The 22,130-nt window shown below is 44.8% G+C and overlaps 1 protein-coding gene across 2 annotated transcripts; it reads right to left on the reverse strand.

Annotated features, from left to right (window-relative positions):
* Nucleotides 1-4,575: 4,575 nt before the first annotated feature.
* On the reverse strand, nt 4,576-20,859 carry PARD6B (par-6 family cell polarity regulator beta). 2 transcript variants are annotated; one of them, XM_009093162.3, is made up of 3 exons: nt 20,701-20,859; nt 15,854-16,076; nt 4,576-9,155 (listed from the first exon to the last, which is right to left on the reverse strand). In XM_009093162.3, exons 1-3 carry the CDS (start codon nt 20,764-20,766, stop codon nt 8,326-8,328), a joined length of 1,119 nt encoding a protein of 372 aa, XP_009091410.1. In that variant the 5' UTR covers nt 20,767-20,859; the 3' UTR covers nt 4,576-8,325. The 2 variants fall into 2 exon arrangements, with proteins under 2 accessions (XP_009091410.1, XP_030088363.1); XM_030232503.2 differs by lacking the exon at nt 20,701-20,859 and adding an exon at nt 17,786-20,365.
* Between the last annotated feature and the right edge of the window lie 1,271 nt (nt 20,860-22,130).

Consider the following 22,130-nt stretch of genomic DNA (forward strand, 5'->3'; position numbering starts at 1 on the left):
AAAGTGCTATTCCGAACTGAAAATGTGAAAAATACAACAGTAAGGCAACTCTCTGTGAAAAGGAGCCGAAGCTCCCGTTTCTAAGGTGCAGGGCCAAAGAAGACACTCGAGAAAACACAGCCACAGAAGCTGTGATCAATTCTCAAGCAGGAAAACACCCAAATTCCACGGCTACTTGGAGCAGGCTACCGAGATGTGCGAGGAGCAAGAGAGGTCAGCAGTAAAACAGGTGTTTAATTTCAGTTGAAGAGTCTGAAGGGAACAGAATGACTTCCAACGAGCAAAGAACATAAATTATTTCTGTATTTCTCACCAGAACTAACAGGCACTCACTCGCTGTACAGCACTGCACTGGAAAGCTGTTTGTGTCGTCTTTATTTCTTATTTAACACCAGTACAAGTGGTGCTTGACTAAACCAATAGACTCCAGCTGACATGAACTAATACTTGAATGGAACTTGTTCCCTACTAAGTAGTTCACTTTGCAACATCTTCTTAATCAAGCTTGAAAATTCATTATTCATTTTTTGCAAATGTAAACAGCATTAACGAGACTTGTATCTTGCCTGCTGCAGATGTGTAGTTGACAGAAGTAAGACAAACACTGCCAGTGGTTTAACCACATGAAAATGATGTGGGTATCCTGGATCAAGAATTGTGTCATCACCTGGAAAATGCTGAACACAAAACCAAAACCCAAACAAAGATCCCAAGATGTGGATATGTGTAAGTGGTCTGATTATTGCAAATCATTGACAACCACATATGAAAAGATGATGTCAAGGAAGAGGCATGGGAATAAAATTCTCTGAATAGTGAAACTGAACAAGTTTCCATTTTTTTTTTTTTCCTTGGAGACAGAAATAAATCGCATCAGCATTTTGCTGTTAAAATGAAGGAAGGGGGCGAGGGGAAGCTATTTACAAGGTTGGTAGTCCCACAGACCCGTCTCTGCTCGTCCCGAGGGAATCCCGGCACTCACGGAGCACCTGGCCGGAACCGCCCCGCCGAGGGCTCGCTCCGGGCACAGGAGCCCCCGTGGCTGCAGAGGGACCGGCCGGGCGGCGGGGGCTGCAGCGCCCTCGGTACCGTCCCGCCGGGACCCCCGGCCGCACCTGCAGCCCCCCGGCCGTGCCCGCGGAAGGACCGGGAGGCAGCGCCCGCTCCGAGCCCCCTCCTCTGCACACACCGCCTCCCGGGCCGGGGCTGCTCCGGCCGAGCCGCCCGAGCGCCCTCGGTGTATCCCGAGCGCCCTCGGTGTATCCCGAGCGCTCCCGGTGTATCCCGAGCGCCGCCGGTGTATCCCGAGCGCTCCCGGTGTATCCCGAGCGCCCTCGGTGTATCCCGAGCGCCCTCGGTGTATCCCGAGCGCTCCCGGTGTATCCCGAGCGCTCCCGGTGTATCCCGAGCGCCCTCGGTGTATCCCGAGCGCTCCCGGTGCGCTCCGGACCCGGCTGAGCTCAGCGCCCGGCGGTGCGGGCGGGAGCGGGGCGGGCTCGGCTCCGGTTTTAGTCACTGGGAGATTAATGGGCTGCAGAGGAAAATGTAGCCCCAAGGTGCTCGGAATTTCTCCGTCTCGCTTGTGGGTATGGAAAGGATTTGAGGTCAGAGACGTGCCCAGCTCACAACCAGGTGCTGTCCTTGCCTCCTTCCTTTCTGTGTTCCTTTCTACACTATAGAGATCCAGATATTGACCACCTGAACCATATTTGAAAGACACTTAATAGCATTTCAATGTTTAATAAAACCCAAATGGTCTTTTGCAAGTAGTTTTTTGTTTTAAGTTTTAGCTCATTCAGAAAATCATGAGTTTGCAAAAATATATCTACTTTTCTCATTTTGCTGCACAGGACAGAGAGTATGAATAGCAGACTAAGTAACAAGGTTTTCACAAGATATAAGCAATTAGGTTTTTTAATTTCAGAATTACAACACCAAGCATTTTATGCAACCTCATGCACCATTCATAAAGTCAGAGAAATCTATGTTTCTATATTCAACTAATTTTCCTCAGCATTTTCAGATTTTCAAATCATTTGTGCCCTCCAACAGAAAAGAGAATCCCACTTTTTTTTTTTTTTTTAAATTGAGTACACAATATCCAGAACAATAGGAAAGAATCAGAAGGAAAAAAAATGGCAAAAAGTCTTGAGAAATCCCAGTGTCTCACAAGAATACTCTTCTCATGCCTAGAATTTACTGCTACAGCTATGGGAGTTGAAAGGGACCAGGCTTGCAGATAGAGACAGGATCTTCTCTTTGACCAGCTTATACAGCTTCATGGAGCAGACAAACTTGAGGCCACTGCAGAACTGTGTATTCCTTTCTGCAGTGCTTGGGACTCTTACCTCCTTTATTAGTTAATCTATTTGCTTCCTGCTCTTTATTTTTTTTCCATTTTCTCTTGCAGCTGTGGCTATTAGGCCACTTCCAGCCCTGGTTTAGACAGGACAGACTGCATGCACACCAGCATTGTGTGACCCCTCACTGGGTGGTGTCCCTGCCTTCTCTGGCTCCTTGCACATCAGCTGCTGCCCTCTGTTCCTCAGCTCTGAGCGCTGCCATTCCAATGGTCATTACAAAAAAGCCATTATCAGTACCTGGCACTGCCAGGTGCTCACAAGAGCACTCTGGAGCTCACTGCACCTCACAGGACAAGAACCACGTTCTGATGTGGGGACAGTAAACACACTCTTATACACCTCCTTATAACACCCCAGAGCCTGAAACAAGTCTCTCACTGATGAAATGCAAGGTATTTATGCTATCAGGTAATAAAATAGTAGTTCAATAGAAAGGAATGTTAATTGGAAAGAGAGGAAATGGTATCTTATTAGCAACACTTCTGAACTGGGTGTAAGAACTGCTGGTTTAATAGCACAGCACTTCTTTAATCGCTTTGTGCTTCATGTCCCTAAAGCACTTTTAAATCAAGCACACGCCATCAAGTCCCCAGAGACAGATTTATCTCCTGTGTGAGAGGAAAATACACAAGTGATCTGTCAGAGCTGCACAAGGAGTCTGAATTCCTACATCTTGGCTGCAGTCTTTTCTCCCCAAGGACCAGCTGTGCCATTTATTGCATACTTCTACAGCATCCAAGAATATTGTTACCATCCAGCACACCTTCCCTCTGTTAGCATTGGAAGCCATTTATGAAGGTACCTTAAAGCTGATTTTTTCTCTCTAGCATTACCATGTGCAACTACATCCCAGTATCTGTGTGACACTTGCATTGCAAGGAACACATACTCAGAAGACTTCTGGAAAGTCTGTAGAATGCCACAGGTAATTCGAGGATTAAAAAAAAAAATTCAAAGGGGTATTTAGCACTAGTCTAAATCTTTCTCCTGATGGTATATGAGGGAGAGTAGGACTTCCACTTGATTACTTATGAAAATACTGCATCTGTAAGCATACATGAATTTTTAATTTCATAAAATAACCCGAGTCCCAATACCTTAAGAGCTCATCACCTTGAGAAAAATGAAATGCTCCTGGGTTTAAAGGACAGATGCAGTTACCAGCTGCATTCCTTCCTCAAGGAGGCAGCAGTAAGGAAAGTTAGTCTTGAAATAAGTTTCTCAGTTTTAAGAAGACTGCTGTGGGTATGAGTGCTCTGCCGAAGCAGCACTGCTGACCTGTGTGAGTGCACTGAGCCTCATTCCCTGGCAGTCCCAGCTCAGGGGCTGTGCTGTGCCTGCTCTGCAGAGCCAGCCCCATCAGCCTCACTCCATCCTCTCAGACAGTCATTCCCAAGGACAGGTCCTCAGCCTCAGTGGGTAGAGGCCTGCTGAGCCAGGGAACACTGCAGAGCTCACACCATGCCAGGAATGCCACTCTGCTTCCAGCATTCCTTCCAAGTGTCCTGTGCAGAGAGCAGAACTCCCCCAGCTCCAAGCCACTCATGCTCCAGTGCCCAGGGCAGCAGCCCAGGTTCTCTGGGCTGCACTCTGGGTCAGCGCTGATCCCAGCCTTGCTGTCCCCTCCCCAGGGCTCTGTCTGCAGGGATGGAAATACCTGAGCACACAAACAAACCAGTCCCACAGACACGAGGCAGGTGCAGGGCAGAACTCTGTGCTCAGCCCCAAAACAGCAGAAACAAAAGCCACAGGCAGAGGGCTGAGCACAGCCCCAGTCTCTCCTCCCTGGGTAGATGTTTACAAGGGCTGCCAAGGCAAGAGGTGGGAGGAAACAGTTGTAAGTGAAATGGGCTTGAGTTCAAGCTGTCCCATGGACATTTCTAGAAATACTCACAGCAGCAGTGACAGGGTCCCCAGCAGGAGCACCTGACACAGGTGACAGCAGGAGGGACCTGAACCTGTCCCAGGAGCAGTCCTCAATGAAGGGTCCCTGCTGCAGGAGCAAGCACAGCACAGAGAGCAGCACACGGAGGGACTGCCCAGGGGCACAGCTCTGCTCCAGGGGAGGGACAGGGACACATGGAGAACACTGCCAGGAAAACACTGCCTGCTCCGCTGGCCAGCAGAGAATGTTAAGCCCATCTGTTGTCACACTTGAGAAAAAGGATACGTTCTTCCTCATTTTATCTGACAAAGTAATTGAGAAAAAAAATTCCATTTCTATATCCATTTATTATTTTGGTCTGTAAAAATATAAGACTAATATACAACTACATCTAGCTTGATTTTTGTAAAATCAAATCTTCATTCGGTGAGATATCAATGTACATTATACATTAAAGTTGTAAGAAAAATACTGATATTTGACATTTTAAACAAGTTCATTCATGTAAAAATCACATTGCAAGTAAAATTTAATTAGAAAATACATAATATTCACAAAAATACACATGTTAAAGACAGCTTGTGAGAACATTGTCCTAAATTTAATTCAGGTGTGGAAAAAAACAAATGATTCACAGTTAGGCTTGACTTCTCCAGTACCACAGCAGAACTTTAAAGTAAATGCATCTTAATTCTATTAAGAATTTGTTCTTCCTATTAAGGTGCACTTGGATCTCCCAACCACCAGGGAGGAATCACTTGTCCCCCTCTGTGCATGTACACAACATATAACACTAGTCAAAGGAATTTTAGTTTTCCATTCCATTCTGAAATAAATTGGGTATTTCATAAATTAATTTATAAAATCTGGATTGAAAATACAATTTACACACACAGGATACTTAATACACAGATTACTACATCAATAGCAGCGTAGTATTGTCAATCATGCGCAGCATCCTCACTATCACTTCTGGAATTCTTTCTCCGTTGTTTAGCTATAGATAAAATCTATATAAAACAGTCAAGCCTTTAAGTATTGTCTTCCAGGGAGAAAACAGTATAGATGTTAAAAATTTAGGAGGTAGTGAATGAAAGGCTAACAATATCAGCATATTTTAAAAAACCTTATACTGAACCCCAGTATCAATTATATATAAAATTAAATGTAGCCACTCATAATCAACCATTGATCATCCCGAAGTAGCAATTTAAAAATCTTTTGTAATTAACAGTGTATGTATTAGTAAGATATGGAAGAACTTTAGAAACTTTATGGTAACTGCAGTGTTAAGCAATTACATGCTGTGCAGTCTGTCATTGTAACCGTAAATACACATTCTTCAGTTTTATTCTTTTTTTATCAAGTCCCAAATGCTTAGTTTTACTACATGTCACCAAATTTCTGTGAAACAGAACATGATCTATATCAAACAGAACATTATCTCATGTTTAGGTTACTCAGTTTGCAGGAAAGGTCCTAAGAGATGAAGCCTCATGCAGTTTAGAGTAGGACCTCAGTTAAATTTCTACAAGTCCTTAATACTGGCATCAATATTATTCAGACTACCCACACACATGCCTGGCAGCAGAGCAGCCTCAGGGCTGGCACCTGCCCAGCTTCCTGGCCAGACTCAGCCCCACCAGGCACTCCGTCCTTCCAGCTGTGATCTGAGCTTCAAGATCCTCATGGGCCACATCCCAGAGTGGATTTGCATGGAATGAAAACGTTACACCTGCATTAAGTGCACTACCAGTTCATTCTCTGTACCTCTGGACCTCTCTTCTCTTCCCATCCAAGTGCCTTTATTCCTTTGAGCATTCACAATACATTCAAGTAAACCAAAGGCACAGAAGTGCAAACTAGCAGAAGAATGAGTCTCACCCTCCACTGGTGATTGCATACAGGAAGGAAAGTCTTTCAACAAAGGAAAATAAAGATATTTTCAAAGTAAACAATCTTCCGTAAAGAAAGGAAGTGTAGAGCAGCACTGAGAGAAAACATGCACAGGTAAAGTCTCCATGTTGCAGAATGAACGTTACTTTTTCTCATTTCACACTAAGGGGATGTAGTTACTTCATTTTCAATAATTAGCAAAAGAAGTGAAACACTTGAAAGATCTTATTCTTGTAAAAGATTCCAGGGCTCTCCACACACACACTAAGAAACCATAAATAAGTGTAATAAAAGAGCCCCTCACCTGTATTTGCAGAGTACCACTGCCTGCTGTGCCTATTCTCCATAAATCCTAAGGGGGATGAATGCCTCTCTTGGCATCTTGGACTCCACTGGCATTGGAGGTTTGAGAAAACTGCTCATCAGATACTAATTTCCAATGTGCACTTTGTAACATCAAACAGCAGGGATTTGTTTCTGCAGCAGTGTTTGCATCATCACAAAAACCTGAAACAAACACAGGTTTAGCCTCCGACAGTCTGTGACGACTTACACAGATGCCCTACCATTAAACTTACAGTTGAGTTGGTCTCCTGTTAGTAAAGTTACCAGAGGTAGATTTTCCTCAAATAGACTGAGGGGGAAAAAAGAAAGGGGTCAGTCTCCCTTCCACTCACCACATCTTCCCAGAGGGTGGAACATGCTCCCAAGCACCTGACTGCTGCTCTGGGGAGCACAGGACAGAACTGGCAGTACCCTGCTCCTCCTGACAGAGGCCATGGCACCCCTGGGGAGATCCTTCTCCCCAGTCCTATTAGTCCCAGCTCATTTTCCTGCCAAGCTTCAATTCCCAGAGGAGGGTCAGGTTGGGAACCAAGGGCCAAAGGGGTAAAACAGGAGATACAAAAAGGGGAAGGATAAAAACAATGCTGGAAGCCTCCCCTGAAGCTGTCCCAATGAGTGCAGTGGTTACACACACACACAACTTTGCTCTTGCAGCATCAGGACCTGTCATCAGTGTTTTCACACAGAGCAACACTGTATACACAGCACCCAGCCAGGGGCACACAACAATCTGTATTTACAGAGCAGCTCCTAGTAATGAAAAAGTTAATATCACATGGCTCAAACAAGGTGTAGTAAAGCCTCATTCTGATTGAAAAGTTTTTTTAATCCAGGGATTTAACAAGACTGTTCTAATTTGTCAGGTTTGAAGAAAGTCACTTGTATATAATCCAGATTCATTCCAACAAACCTCTGCTAGTAGAAATCATTACAGTTTCTACTATGACTGCACGTGTAACAGAGATTACATTATGCTATTTCCATAGCATTAAGTTTACATTTGATTTGTTTGTAATTTACTGGGATTAATAACTAGATCCAATGATATCCTTAAATATTGCAAACTAGAATGAGAACAGGTCTTTGATGCATTAGTGTTAAGACTTTCACATCTGAATTTCAAAATCAGACTCATTAAAAGTAAGCTTGCCTGGCCATTAAAACCAGTAATGGTGCCTGACTAACGTGCCTGTGGTTGCACATTCACTCACAAAGGAACGGTGACCTCCAAAGCCCCGCTGCTCACAGAGCCCTGCTGTCCCTGTGTCAGCCAGGACCAGAGCAGTCACCCCCATCTCTTCCCAGCCCACCTCTGCCCTCTCCCAGCTCCCTCTTGCCCAGAGCCCACACAGAGCTCTGCCAGTGGAGCAGCAGCCAGGACAGGAGTGATGTGGCTGAAGCAGCTCCATCACACATAAGCAGCACTTCAGAGGACCGTGAAACCACAGCCCATGAGACGGTCAGCTGCACAAGTAAGGAAGTTTGCTTCTATAGAACCAGTAGTACACGGCATAAAAAAATAATAAAAATCAAGTACCTTTAAAAGAAAGCTCACAGCTATCTCTTAGCTATCCTTCATTTTCAATTTAAATTTTCCTCATTCAATTTCAGCAATTTATCAATTATCGTCCTGCTTTGTGAATTATTTACATTGAAGTGCAGAATTAATGAAGTTAATCAACTTATGTAAGTTTGAATTTCTTGAATTTACTTTTCTCCCTCGTTTTAGTCTAACTGCAGTGCTTGGTAGATGGAGAGGTATAAAGTGTGTTACATATTAAGCCCAATTAAAACATGTATGGCATCCTTACTTATACAAAGTACACCAATGTCATTTCATAGTGTTATTATAGTTCCATCTTCTTCTAAGGACTTACGCCCCGGCTCTGGGACTTCATACTCCATGCTAATGCTGCCTGTTGAGTGATTCAAGTTCATCTCACTGGAAGGAAGGAATCCATTTTGTGTGGACTCGTGGAGGAGTTCAATTTGTGATAAGGATTCTATGCTTTCGCTGGCAGGCGTAGCTTTCGGGATCTGCTGTGGCTCGCCACTGTCTTCAATAATAATGTCCTCCTCATCGCTCTCCTCTTCTCCTTGCAGCAGACTCCCCAGAATGTTTGGAGTGCTGCTGGGAAGGCTGGACTCAGTGGACTGGCCGGAGCTGCCCGAAGTCCGACTGTTCCTCACGACGTTGTTCCTCTGGTTGGCGGGTCTGACGGTGATGATCAGGTTGCGGCTGTTGGCAATCATCATGTCTGTAACTTGATCGAGGCTTTTTCCTGACACCTCTATGCCATTCACCTCCAGCACCTCATCATTGACAGCCAGCAGGCCCGTGCTCTGAGCCAGCCCCCCGGGGACCAGCCTGGATATGAAAATGCCCGGCACCTTCTCCAGCCCGTGCGGGGTGACCCTGACGCTGGAGCCGTCGCGGATGTAGAAGCCCAGCGGTTTGTCGGTGCCGTACTTGTAGAGCCGCACCCTGCGGTGGGTCTCGGGCAGAATATCCACGTCTATGATGGAGGACACGGGCCTGAAGTCCTGGGGCATGCTAATGACAATGTGGGGTTTCTTCTTGTGGTTGTCCGGCCGTAGCACGTTGGATAAGACGTTCTTCTTCCTTGTCATGGTATCCGTCCCGAAGGCACTGTAGTCTGCATCCTCTGTAAGACAGAGCACACGGGGATTAGAGCCCGCAGACAGCCAGGTCACACTGCTCCCATGTGTCAGCTCAGAAGAGGCAAACAGCTCATCTAGAAGGTGTTAGCCTTACTGTCATACAAGAATTTCTTTCTACGCATGAAACAAAAGCTTTAATGTTATGAAACACAAAGTTCAGAATACTTTTGGTTTTCTACTACCGAAGGAAAGAGCGTGTGCAAAACAAATTAAAACCAGTTAGCAGCAGCAGACACAAAGAGCTACAGCTGCCTGAGAAAGGGTAGAATGGAAAGAGTGAACACATTCCTAGAAACATTTTAATTTTATTCAGAGTAATTCCACTTGCTAGTTTTCTCTCCTCAGGTTTCAGATCATTGGAAAAGAAAGAATGAAAAAGGGAAAGCAGCCAGCATGCCTATTATTGCCTAGTTACTGGGAGGCAGCCAAGTGACCTGGATTCAAACTCCAGAAAGCTTATTCCATTCTGCACTCTTCCCTGCCCCCACACCATGTAGGTAAAATGGCTGTGGAGCAGAAACAAAGAGACCTCGCACACAAATACTTCAAGCAAAACTGTTCATGCAAGCAATGCTGTAACTGCCACAACTTGATAAAGGAATAGGCAAATGGCTTAGAGCTTAAAAAAATCCAAAAGAAAACATATTAGTCCCACAACTACTTGTAAGGGACAAGAAAACATGTTCTGCAGAAGCAATACTAATTTCTGAAATGCTTATTTACCAAAGGTTCCATTTTTCTTTTTAATATGCAATAATTCACCAAAAAGAATCAACCTAAATACATTCAGATCTGAGCTTCCTCGGATTTACACTCGTAAATTGAGTGTAATCACTCAGACTACACAAAATCTTTGTTCTGCAGGGGAAAAGCCCCAATAATTATGCAGAACTGGACAGCACTAAGCCCAGGTCCCAGAGAAGTTGGGATTTCTTTGTATTATCCCATTCAGATGCCACTGGTACAGCCAAGGGAGTGGAAGAACGGCTATACATTTCAATCTGTGCACTGGGCTGACTGTGGCAATGCTGCCCTGGTGGCATTTCAGGACAGCTGCCAGCTGCTGAGGAACTCAATGACTGCACTTGCTTCTGAGGCTGAGATATACAGACAGGAACCAGTTAGACTTGGACTCTGCAGATGCTTCAAGCAAAACAGAGCAGAGAAAGTATTCCTAGAGCAACAGGCAAACACTACTGCAGCATGTAACACCAACCCCTCCCTTCCCTTCCCAGCTTTAGGGCTGCTGAAAACAACAACAGTCCTTTGGCTGCTCTAGGAAGGCAGTCTTGGACCTGGAACTCTAAAAGAAAAAGGACAAGAAGAAAAGAAACAAATTTAAATTAGCCCACCAAAAAAAAACCCCCCCAAAAAAACCCTCGAAGGGATTTATTGTCAACTCCTGGATTGTGTGTACACAATAGTTCATCAACATGTTTTAGAAAAATGTGTCCTGATGAGGGCCTCATTTACATTTCCTTTTTATTTCCTTTGTTTAAAAAAAATAATTACACCATAAGTAAGGCAAAGCTCTTGTTTAGCTGGTTGCTAAACCAGAGCATCTTTTGCACTGATGTTTATAGATAAAGTTGTTCAACAATTTAACTCACACAATCAGGAGTTATTTCTGAAGATACCCAATTCACACAGCCCTACTACAGCCTGAAGTCACTTCTGCAGCAATCTCAGTTACTTTGTAATTTAAGGTTTAATTAATATAACATTAGATCTTAACATCAAGCACAAAGGCTTTAGAAATAGCCTAAAATCTGATTTTCACGTGTCCAAGAGTGTTAGATCAGCTGTGTTGAAGAGCTGGTGCATTAAAAAACAATTCAACCTCCCCAGCCAAAGCATTTTAACAGGTGAGCAGTGTCTGAAGTGAAACACCTACACAAATGCAAACTCAGCCTTTTCTCTGTAGAAGGCCCTTTGGAATGTCTGACTGACTAAGATCAGCTGGTTAAACCCCTGTACTCCATCCACTGCTGACAACATGCTGACTTTTCATACAACATGGAACAGTTCTTTTCATGTTTGCTAAAAATTTATGATCAAAGGGAAAAGTGAGAGAAGTTTTGCCCTTATCTCCCCGACAGGATCCAACCAGTTTCCAGTTAGACATCTGGTGTTTCACTGAAAGGATTTCTGCAACTCAACGAGGTGCAATAACCTCTCTTTTTTTATTTAGAACTACAATTATTTACAAAACAACCTGGAAAGGACAATTGTGAAATCGGATCCTAGACAGGTCTTACTTTAAATACCTCTTGGTGCTTTAAATATAAGGTAACACTTGCAGTCATTCCAGCTGAAGTGCAAGTTGCTGATGACAGCTCCAGGACACAGGTCCCAACAGACTGGGGCCACTCAAGCACTTGGCTCCTGCTGCTCTTAGTACCACAGCTGGTTTAGAAAAAGACACGAGAAAACAGGACAGCAAAGCTTTGTCAGGACTGATTCTGCCAGGAGTGCTCTCCCATGTCATTGTAACATTTGAAGGTAACATTCAATTGATGGGGTTTTCTCCTTAAATTCAAAGTGCACAAAGTCAGAGGGTCAGACAGACTGTGGTATTTTACCTATTCTGTCATATCAAATATGTAAAGCATTCAATGACCCCAGCTTGCCACAGTGGCTATAAGGCTTCTTCACCTTCATGGCAGGACACACACCCTGCAGGAAGTCTGGCATGAACTGGATATACAAACACATTTATTACATCCAAGTAGATCTGTCATGTCCTGTAAATGATCAAAGACAGTCTGTGCTCTTTACTCAAGGTAGATTTAGAACTGTTCCCAACTTCCTTCACAGAAACCACCTCCCAGCCTGCCTTCCACAGCTATCAGCTGCTAACTTCTGTCCAAATCAAATTTTTCCAGTTAGCAGAGAAGCACAAAGATCAGCTGTAACAGGACTGGCTTTGAAAGAAATATTATGTAAATGTCTGTATGCAAATAACAGATTCCAAAGGACTTTTTAAACTAAAACTAAGAGCAGAAAAACATTCCTTGGAAAAGAAAGGAACTTTAAAGGTCTCTTTCAGAAGACAAATCAGAAGCCTTAAATTGAGCTGGAGGTTTTGTTTTTAGTAACTTTCTTAAGTTACAGGACGCATAGCTGAAGTAAAAGCATCCCAAAACTGCAATCCAGATGTCAAAACATTTAAGAAACTCTGACAAATCAGAGGGAAAGTTTTTTTTCATTCTAACTGCTCTTAATAGTTAAATAATTCAGAACTAGCACAAATCTTAAAATAGGCAGTTATGGTTAGAGAATTTGTGAGGAAAACAATTGTGGAAGGTAAATAAACTCATCTCCCCAAATCTCAGCAGAACAGCACACTCCGGGTAACCTCTCTTCCACTGCTAAACAAGCTTTCTAAAGCAATACTCTCAAGTACAAAGGCATCTTTGTTCTGGCACCTCACTAATCAGTTTAAAGCCCCAGCAAAAATATTTTGGCCTAAAGCCAAAGGACAAGGTGCTAACTACAGATAGTGTGAAGGAGAACGTCCACAAGGTGCAGGAAGGATTTCTCCCCCCAGCAGTTTCAAGCTCAAGGTGGCACCAATCTGTACAGACTTATTACATGAAATTGAAAACAAAAGCCCACAAATGCCAAATCTGGTTTCAATTTAATGTTATTGAAGACAGATTTTTGAAATATTTTCCTGACCCGTTTGCAAATCAATGTAGAGTTACCCGTTAAGAATTAAATTTTCAAAGCCCCCAAGTAGTTAGTGTATTTGAACAGAGATGCAGTTTAGCATTTTTTAAATAGGACCCAACAAATCTCCTCCTATTTAGTCACAAAATATAACAAACTATGGTTTTAGGAAACCAACCTGTGTTTTTATGAAGAGACCTCAGAATAGCTAGGCTAGTCCACAAAGAGCTGTTTAAAAAGCCAACTGCTCTTACTTCTCAGCAAAGTAAAGCTTCTCAGTGACAAAGTGTCTCTCAAGGGGAACAAGTGGATTAACCAAAGAATCCACTTCTCACTAAATACAGCCACATCCATGCAGAACCTGCAGGAGTTGGATATTGTAATTTAGAATCCTTCGAGGGACTATTAAGGACATTATAATGAAATGTATCTTCTGTTATCTCTGCTGTTCTCCTATTTACAATGCAAAGCTCCCCACATCAAGCTGCCCTTCAGCCTGTGCCCCTCCATTTTCTCCTCAGAAGGGTTTTTCTCACAGACAGAGTGACTCCCATACATCTGGATTTAATCACAATACATCAGTTTAACCTTTAAATACCAGATGTCAACAGTACCTGTTAATCTGTTAAACTGCAGAATGAAATTCCAGCGAGGAATGTTTTCTGCAAGCTGACAGCCAGTCCTGACTTGTGCAACATCAAGCCCCAGTTTAGATTTTAGCACTGGAGCAGTTTATAAAGTATTTTAAAGGGATTTTGTGAAATACAATTAGAGGAACCTAAGAGGAATAATTTGTGATTTCATTACAGGATCTCTAGGTTTTTTACCACATAAATGTGCAGACCAACAAAGCTTTCAGAAATGAGGAGTCAAAAACAAACATGAGAGAGAAGAGTTGTTACTTTGGCATAACATTTCCCAAATTCTGGAGTCCCATTATCACAACCATTGCTTATTAATAGAAGCAAAACCATCTTGATCTTGCAGCTCCCATTTCAACCCCTCAAGGTGTTCCTTGGATGCAATATACTAAGAAGTTAATACTATTTACATTAGATTTCACTGCAGTCTGCTCATACCTCAAGGTGGCTTTGCACAAATTATGTGAAGTTTCTAAATAGTTAAGACAGTATGATAAAAATTTCATACATTATAAAGAATCAAACCACTTTCTTTCCCCACAATGGCTTTTTTTTTTTTTTTTTTCCAAAGATCTTAAATTCCCAACTACTGCTGCTGGAAATACAAAGTAAGTCAAAGTTCCATTACAAAACCCACAAAAACTTTTCAGCTGATTTAAGAGAATGCATGAAAGCCACAAGTAGCCTTGCAAGTGGAAAAGTAACTTGTGTCACTTATTATAGCTCCAAACCAGCCCAGATCGAAGCAGCCCCATCAACAGCAGGTATTTGCTAAGACATTTCTTTTCCATTCCAGAGGCAGAGCCAGCAAGGTTCCTGCAATCTGTGAATTAAGGACACTTAAATCACGCTGCACAAAATATGAACCACCCCTAACCCCACCAATCCAGCCTTGGTTACAGGCAAACCATCACAAATAAAATACAGAATAAAGTTATTTCTGTATTTTCCATCCAACAAATATCTACTCTGTATACAAAGATGTCAGTGAAGGCAGTGCCTCAATTTCATCAACAGATGTGATCAGTGTGATCACAACTAATTCCCTGCAAAGTGCAGTGGGGACTGTGGTGCCAGCCTGGGCTCTTTGTTTCCTGAAACTCCACAGGCAGAAGGCTCTTGTGTCCAAGGGAAGGCAGTGACAACTGGTACTTCTACTCATCAATTCTTGTTCTGATAAACTAAAATGGATTCATCACCTTCTACTTTTGTGCATTACATCAACTCCTGGCACCAGAGTAGTAACAAATAATCCACCTGGATGAAATCAAGGTAAAAAAGGAGACTAAAGAAGCATGATAAATGCAACAGTAGGAACAGGCAATGTTAGAGCTGTCACAGTAGGAACAATCTAAAACCATATGGTGTTAAAATATAAAGTCAATAATCCCAGTCTGACAAAGTGGCTTATCCCTTCCTGTCATATGGCTACTGTAGGGGATTAGATGGAATCATAGGCCTTGTCTCCCTCCAGGTTCTGCCAAAGCAAATGCTTCATGCCTTTGGCATCTCGGCACCGAGAACACAGGCCTCACCAGCCTATACTATCAACACAAACAAAACAAACATTTTGCCAGCACTCAGCAGCTGCCAAGCAGCCACACTGCTTATGAATATTGGGTTTGTGTCAGGCTCTTGTGGAGTTGTTCACTTTTTGGAGTAGGAGTTGATAGAAGGTTCTGATTCCCAAGCATTTTCTAAGGAAAAGACACCTGTCTTCGCAACAACCAGGAACAGCACAAGAACAAATACAAACTTCTAATGGATTTTTTTTTTCCCTTCATGAACAAAAGCAGACAGTAGGAACACACTACTTTTAAAGGCAAACCATCATAGCAAGCAGCCCTCACTCCTGAGGTTTGCTAAATGATATAAGCTTGTCAAACTTCAAGATGTTTTATTAGGAAAGTGTGATAAGAGTAGCATATTACAAAGTTAGTCTTGAATTTATATTTTAATACCGCGTTTAATACTTCATGTAATAACATCTTTAATATTACTTTCCATCCTGTAATGGTCTCTCTTCTTGTCTGATCAAGATTGGAATTTCAAGTGAAAAGTATCCAACATATGGAGCAGAAAAGCTTAGAGGTTAAAAGTTTATTTTCACTTGCTTACATAAAACCAGAAAGAAGCATTTACTAGAGATTTAACTTGACTTTAACTCAACTAAATATAAGCAAAACATCACAAAGTATAAATAGGTTACCTGAGGAAGCCCTTGCAAGAGAAACAAGTTGTGAATACCTTTCATGACCCATAATTATTACGGAATTTGACATGAAGAAATAGGACTGAAGGGTTTTTTCCTCCATACATCACACTGTAATTGGATGAACAGATGATTCACATTCTTCAAGTGCTCTTACCTTTCCTCTGAATGAAAATCCTGAGGAGAGGATTGGCTGTAGAAACTGCTTTGTGATAATTGTCATCATTATTGATAGGCAGCAGGTCTCCGTGAATGTCCGTGTATCCCACCAAAACATCAACATTTGGGATCTTGTGCACGTGCTGCAGTAATCCATAGAACTCCTCAAACTTTCCAGGTTTGGATCTCTCCAGCGAAAACCGTCGAAATTCTGCCCCAAACTACAACAAAAATATATCTTATATCATTAATATGGAAGCAACAATTATTTTATGTTAAACCAGAAACATTATGAAATTAAAAGCGCACTAAAAGCTACAACAAACAATTTTGACATGGTATAAAACAGTCAGTGAAAACAGCTGGTTTTTCCCCCAAAGTTATAACTAGTTTTGCACATGGGCAAACGTGTACCTTTGAGCATGCCAAGGCTGTTTCGTTGCTCCATTTAACGGGAGCACTAAGGTGACAAACCGGTGCAGGGATTGCTGCAGATTCTCACAGGCTCACGGAGCAACCAGGCTGGGCAAGGGACAGAAGAGAGGCAGCACTGCCGTGGTGCTCAGAGCAGGACTGTGATTAACATCCAGTGGTATGTGCCTACCTGGAATTTGGTTCTGAGAACTACCAGTGCCCTTGAGAACAGTGTGTAGTTTGTTACACAACTCTGGGTCACCCACGCAAGGCTGAGCAGCCTTCACACCCGCAGCTGTTTGGGCAGGAAGTGAAAATGCCCCTTGGCTGTGAAGACCACAAAGAACTGCTGCTGCTTTTCAGTGCAACTCCGTGCAGCCCAGCTCTGGGGAGCTGATCTCGGCTCCACTCTGCTCCTACCTAAAGAGAGATAACAGAGGCAACCAGCCACTGCCTTTAAGGGCTTTCAAAAGATTCCTGTGCATGAGCAAGGCTCAAATCTTGATTGCAACAGCCTTTTAAGTCAGGGTTTTATCCAGAGTATAGAACCTAGATTTTCCAAATCTGGTAAGGTTCAAAAAATACGGAAAAAAAAAAATTAGTCACTGACACTACTTTAAGGGGTAGCATTTGATTGTAGTCAACATAATCACTCAACAAAAAAAACACAGCACACAAATCCACTCAAGCTCAGTCTCCTAAATCATCTCTAAAGCAAACACTTATTAAAACAGGTTGCTTATTAAGGCAATAATACAGTGGGGGCAGGCAGAGACTCAACTGGGTGCCAAGAAAAGGATGAGCACTAGATGTAGACTAGACAAATTGTGATTTTTACCACACATAGCTAGTAAAATGTTGGTGTTCTGCCAAATAAGGGCAGGACCCAAAGCAAACGGAATATTGGATAAAAATTACTCTGAATCCTCCGTATCAGGCACATACACAACATACCAGAGACGTCAAAAGGAATTCCGAGATAACAGCAGCCAGGTTACAAAAACCAGAGCAGATTGGATACGAATTAAAAGGATAATAAGCTAATAATTCAAAAAAACTCAGTTGGCTGCTTTTTCTGTGTGCGTGTGGATTCTATTGCTGACCTACAGTGAAAATAAAGACTTGCAATAATTTCTTTAGCAAGTTTAGTTTTCAGTAGAGCAGAAGCACACTGGAACAAAATGCTCTGAGCGCACGTTTGAGCCTCAGTATCACATACTTTGGTGTATCTTACACACAGGAGATGTGGAGGTGCACTTTACTTCACACCTGATTACAATCTTTTGGAGAATAAAAGCCTTGGAGCTCTCACATACAAACAAAGCACTGAAAATCAGGAGACAAGGACCTCGTTGTTAGCACGTTAACACCACGCTAACTCAAAGCAAGCTACACCTTCAACGCCCCACCTTCCTCCAAAGGCTTCAAATAAAGGAATTATCTGGGAACATTCCTGCTCTAAAAAACCTGCAATTACCCTAACGTTGACTAATGAGGCAGAAGGGATGATTCGTACCTGCTTACAAACAAAAGCCCAGCCCACAGGAGGAACTCCCGTCACGTCAGAGGCAGCCCAGCTTAATCGTGACATCAGTGCAGGACTTGGTCCCGCCTCAGCTCCTTCCCAGCCGCGCGAGGTGTGAGCCCCACAGGAACTGCCCGTGCATGGCAGCCATCGGAATAGATTGGCTTTCAAGGAATACATAGCTTAAACACAGTTCAGTAAGAAAGTTTTAAAAAGCCAACAACCTCACCCTCAGGTTGCAATAAATGTTGAATCTTACCACAGCAAGCAAAGAGCTAGATTTTCAAATGTGCGATTTTTATTTTTTCCATGTTATTTTATACATATTTGGTGCAAATACCAAAATACTCCTAACCCACTCGTATTTCCTAACACAGTTTGCTCAATACTATTAGAAAGCAGGTAAAAGACAACTCCAAATGGCAATTGAGCTATTTGAATCCCTGAAATGTCTGCATTTTCTATCAGATGCTGCCCTCCATCTCATGAAACCGGCCTGCACTTGATGTTTTAGAGGAGTAACTTAAGCAGAGAAGGCTCCTTGCCACCTGAGCTCTTTACAAGCCCGTGCTGCTCCCCTGTAACTCCCCCGGGAGAAGGCAGGGGAGCCATGGCAGCACACCAGGAAGGCACCCGGGATGCTCACTTAACACTTATTTATGGGTCACCTTTTTAAAGTCCTCTGAAACACAGCACAGAGCTGCTCTATGCAAGTCTCCATCACTGACAGAACATGAGCTGCAGAACCTTCTCTGGCTTACCAGTTGTTAAGATTTTACTGAGAAAAAAATGTTATTCCAAGTCATGAAAAAGGGGGAAACCTGAATTTTAATATACAGAGAACTAGAAGCTTATTTTGGGGTTTCCACACCATCAGCAGGAACTTTAGTCTGGGGTATAAAGTTTTATTTTCCATGACAAGAAAATGGGCTGACTGGAATTCACGTACTATGGGGAATCTCAGGGCAAGCTCCGAGCAGTTACCCAAACTGAATAAACTAAACTAACAAAAGGATTGTGCTCATGTAACTGCAACCACAGTAAGCCTGTGCTGGCCCAGCCTTGTCAGCTGAGGCACAATTATTGATTTGGAATATCTAAATAAAGAGCTGTACATCATGGAGCAGCCTTCAAAGCCCAGGCCACTCCGCAGGAATGGCTCCCTCCACCTCCCACAGAGGCATTTCTTCTTTCTCTCCAGAACTGCTCATTTTCATAGAAGGAAGATGACTCCTCTGCGATATTAAACTGAGGTACTGTTAAATAATGCATTAGCGACTATTAGTTCTAGGAATGCCTTGAATCCTGCTCCATAATATGCACTTGAGGGACAATCCCTATTCATTAGGGCTACACTTCTCTGTACAAACACCAGGAATGCATCACACGGCTGATTCCCTAGACAGACTTTAAATCAAGGAAAACACACAGCATGAAAACAGTAAACCTAGAGTTCTGGGCTGAGGCAACAAGTGATTAGGTTTGTAAGCACATCATACTGATAATTCTCAACCTTACAAGAGCATAAATAATAGATTTCACCATCACAGTACTAACTTAAGTGGTGTTTGAAAAAACAGCTACCAGATACTCCTGTGCTTGCTGGTTTAGGCCACGTGAAAAATGAACACTTTAAAGAAATCTTCCTCATTCAGGCCAATGTCACACTCCCCAGAAGTTCCAGCACTATGATGCATTATCCTTAAATGTCCACACAGCTCGAGTCATGACTGCTTCACCTACACTGCTGCTGTAACACCTCACTAGCAGGAAAGGAGGGGACAGAACACAGGCTGCTCCCCACTTCAAAAAACAGCCCAAGAAAGCCACGTGTCCACCAATGGAAAACACATTCCCACGTGGATGCACTTACAAGCCACCTTGGCAACGAAAAAAGGGTTTTACCTCAACATTTCTTTAATAGTGACATTCCACCTCATACTGTACATCCAGCAGTTTTACAACTTGGAAATTATTAAAAATATAAAGCAGAATAAAAAAAATCTAATTTCTCTCAGAATATCTAAGGTTTATCAGAAAAACTTTGCTTAATCATCAAATAAAAATTAAAACATAGAAGAGACATGGATACATGCATGGGAGAATTTACAGAGCTGGGCAAAGCTGTGAGCACCTGACACGGGTGATCTCTGCGGGAACACACAGGTACACACTCCTGCAACACTGCCAGGGTAAAAGTCTCTCAGGGCCTCTAAGAGAAGGTAAACTCCACTTTCGAATAGGCTAGCCAGGGCTCACCTCTACCTCTACTGTGAGCCTACCGTGCACCGCACTAAAAGCTATAGAAGGACATAATCATTAGGGAAAAAAGGTAACTACAGAAACAGTCACTAACAAACGCACTCATTGCAATTCGGACAAAGAGAGGGTCTCTGACGCTGGCAAATTACTACAGAACTTTTACGGCTGGAAGGGTCCTTTGGAGATCATGTAGTCCACTCCCAAGTATGTCTCTAAGCACCTCTTTTGGCCCAGTGATCCCACACTTTCCCCACAGCACATATTTGTCCGTACGTCTTTTAGTCTATCCAGAAACTCAGGGGCCAAGTCCACTTACCTGTTTTTTTCTAAAACCATTTCAAAACCATTTATATTTTCGCCCGCAGACAGCGTGCCCAGCAAGCGACCCCACGACCTCCGGCAGGCGCGACCCCGGGGGCAGCGGGGACAGCTGGGGAGGGAGCGCCGGGGCCAGCCCGCCCGAGCCCGGTGGCCTGCGGAGCGCTCAGGCCGCGGCGGGGCCGTGCCCCGGGGGCCCCTCGGGCAGGTGAGTCAGCAGCTGACGCCGTCCCTGTCCCCGCAGCGACACCGCGGTCCGACGGCCCCGCAGGGCCGGCCCGGTCCTTCCCCCGCGCCCGCGGCCCTCAGGCGGCGGCGGCTCCCACCTTGCTCTTCACCTCCATGGTGCCCAGGCCGCGGCTGCCCGCGGCCCCGCGCTGAGCCCGGTTCATGCCTCGCGCGGTCGCTGCGTCCGCTGCTCTCGCTCCTCTGTCCGCCGGAGCGCTGCGGGACGGGCAGCGGCGCGGCCCAGCCAAGAGCCCCGGCACCCGCGGCCGCTCCGCCGCCTCCGCTCTCAGCGCGGCCGGGCCGGGGCGGGGCCGCGCGGCTCCGGCACCTGCCGGGGACCGGGGCGGGGCCCTCGCCGCGCCTGCGCCGCCTCCGCGGGGCCGCGCACGGGCGGGGCCGCGCACCTGCGGCCGCAGCGCAAGATGGAGGCGGCGGTGCGGGAGCTGTGAGGGCTTTCTGCTCCCGTTCAGCGGCAGGTGCGGACGGTGCCTCCGCAGCCGTTGTCCCGCAGCGGCCGCGGCTGTTACCAAACGGGGCTGGAGCGCGGCTCGGCTCCCGCTGCCTCCTCAGGCACCTCCCGCCCCGGGGGCCGCCATCCTGCGGCTCCGCATCCTCCCACGGCCCTCAGGAGCCTCCATGCCGAGCTGCGGGTCCTCCTCCCGCGGCCCTCAGGAGCCTCCATGCCGAGCTGCGGGTCCTCCACAGCCCTGAGGAGCCAGCCCTAGCCCTAACCCTAACCCTCCGACAGCCCTGAGGAGCCAGCCCTAACCCTAACCCTAACCCTCCCAGAGCCCTGAGGAGCCACCCCTAACCCTAACCCTCCCACAGCCCTGAGGAGCCAGTCCTAACCCTAACCCTAACCCTCCCACAGCCCTGAGGAGCCAGCCCTAACCCTAACCCTCCCAGAGCCCTGAGGAGCCAGCCCTAACCCTAACCCTAACCCTCCCACAGCCCTGAGGAGCCACCCCTAACCCTAACCCTTCCCCAGCGCTGAGGAGCCAGCCCTAACCCTAACCCTTCCCCAGCCCTGAGGAGCCAGCCCTAACCCTAACCCCAACCCTCCCACAGCCCTGAGGAGCCCCCGGGTCAGGCTGCCCCTGAAGGCTCCGACCCCTCAGATATCGAGCTTGGCGGCTGCCCCTGAAGGCTCCGACCCCTCAGATATCGAGCTTGGCGGTGGACTGAACCATCTCTGGACAAAGATCCCTTCCAGCCCCAGCGATCCTGTGAATCAGGGATCTCAGGGTCCCATGGATGTAACACACAAACCACACCAGTGTTAGTTGATATTTGCACATTACATAAATAAACCTTGGTCAGGCCAAAAGTGTGAAGTCTCCCTCTGGAGACGTGGCTCTGTGTCCACCTGTAAAGGTGTTCATGGAGCTTGTTTTCATTTTAGTCACAAGTAATATTGCAGGATCTGGTAATGTCAGAGCTAACCTTCCTTATTGTATTAATTCTGAGACAGATCAATTTCCTTCAAAGGCCAGTTAAGCTACCCTGACAAAAGTACAAACCCCAGAGA

This window comes from Serinus canaria, chromosome 20, assembly GCF_022539315.1.
Source record: "Serinus canaria isolate serCan28SL12 chromosome 20, serCan2020, whole genome shotgun sequence".
Lineage (NCBI taxonomy): Eukaryota > Metazoa > Chordata > Aves > Passeriformes > Fringillidae > Serinus > Serinus canaria.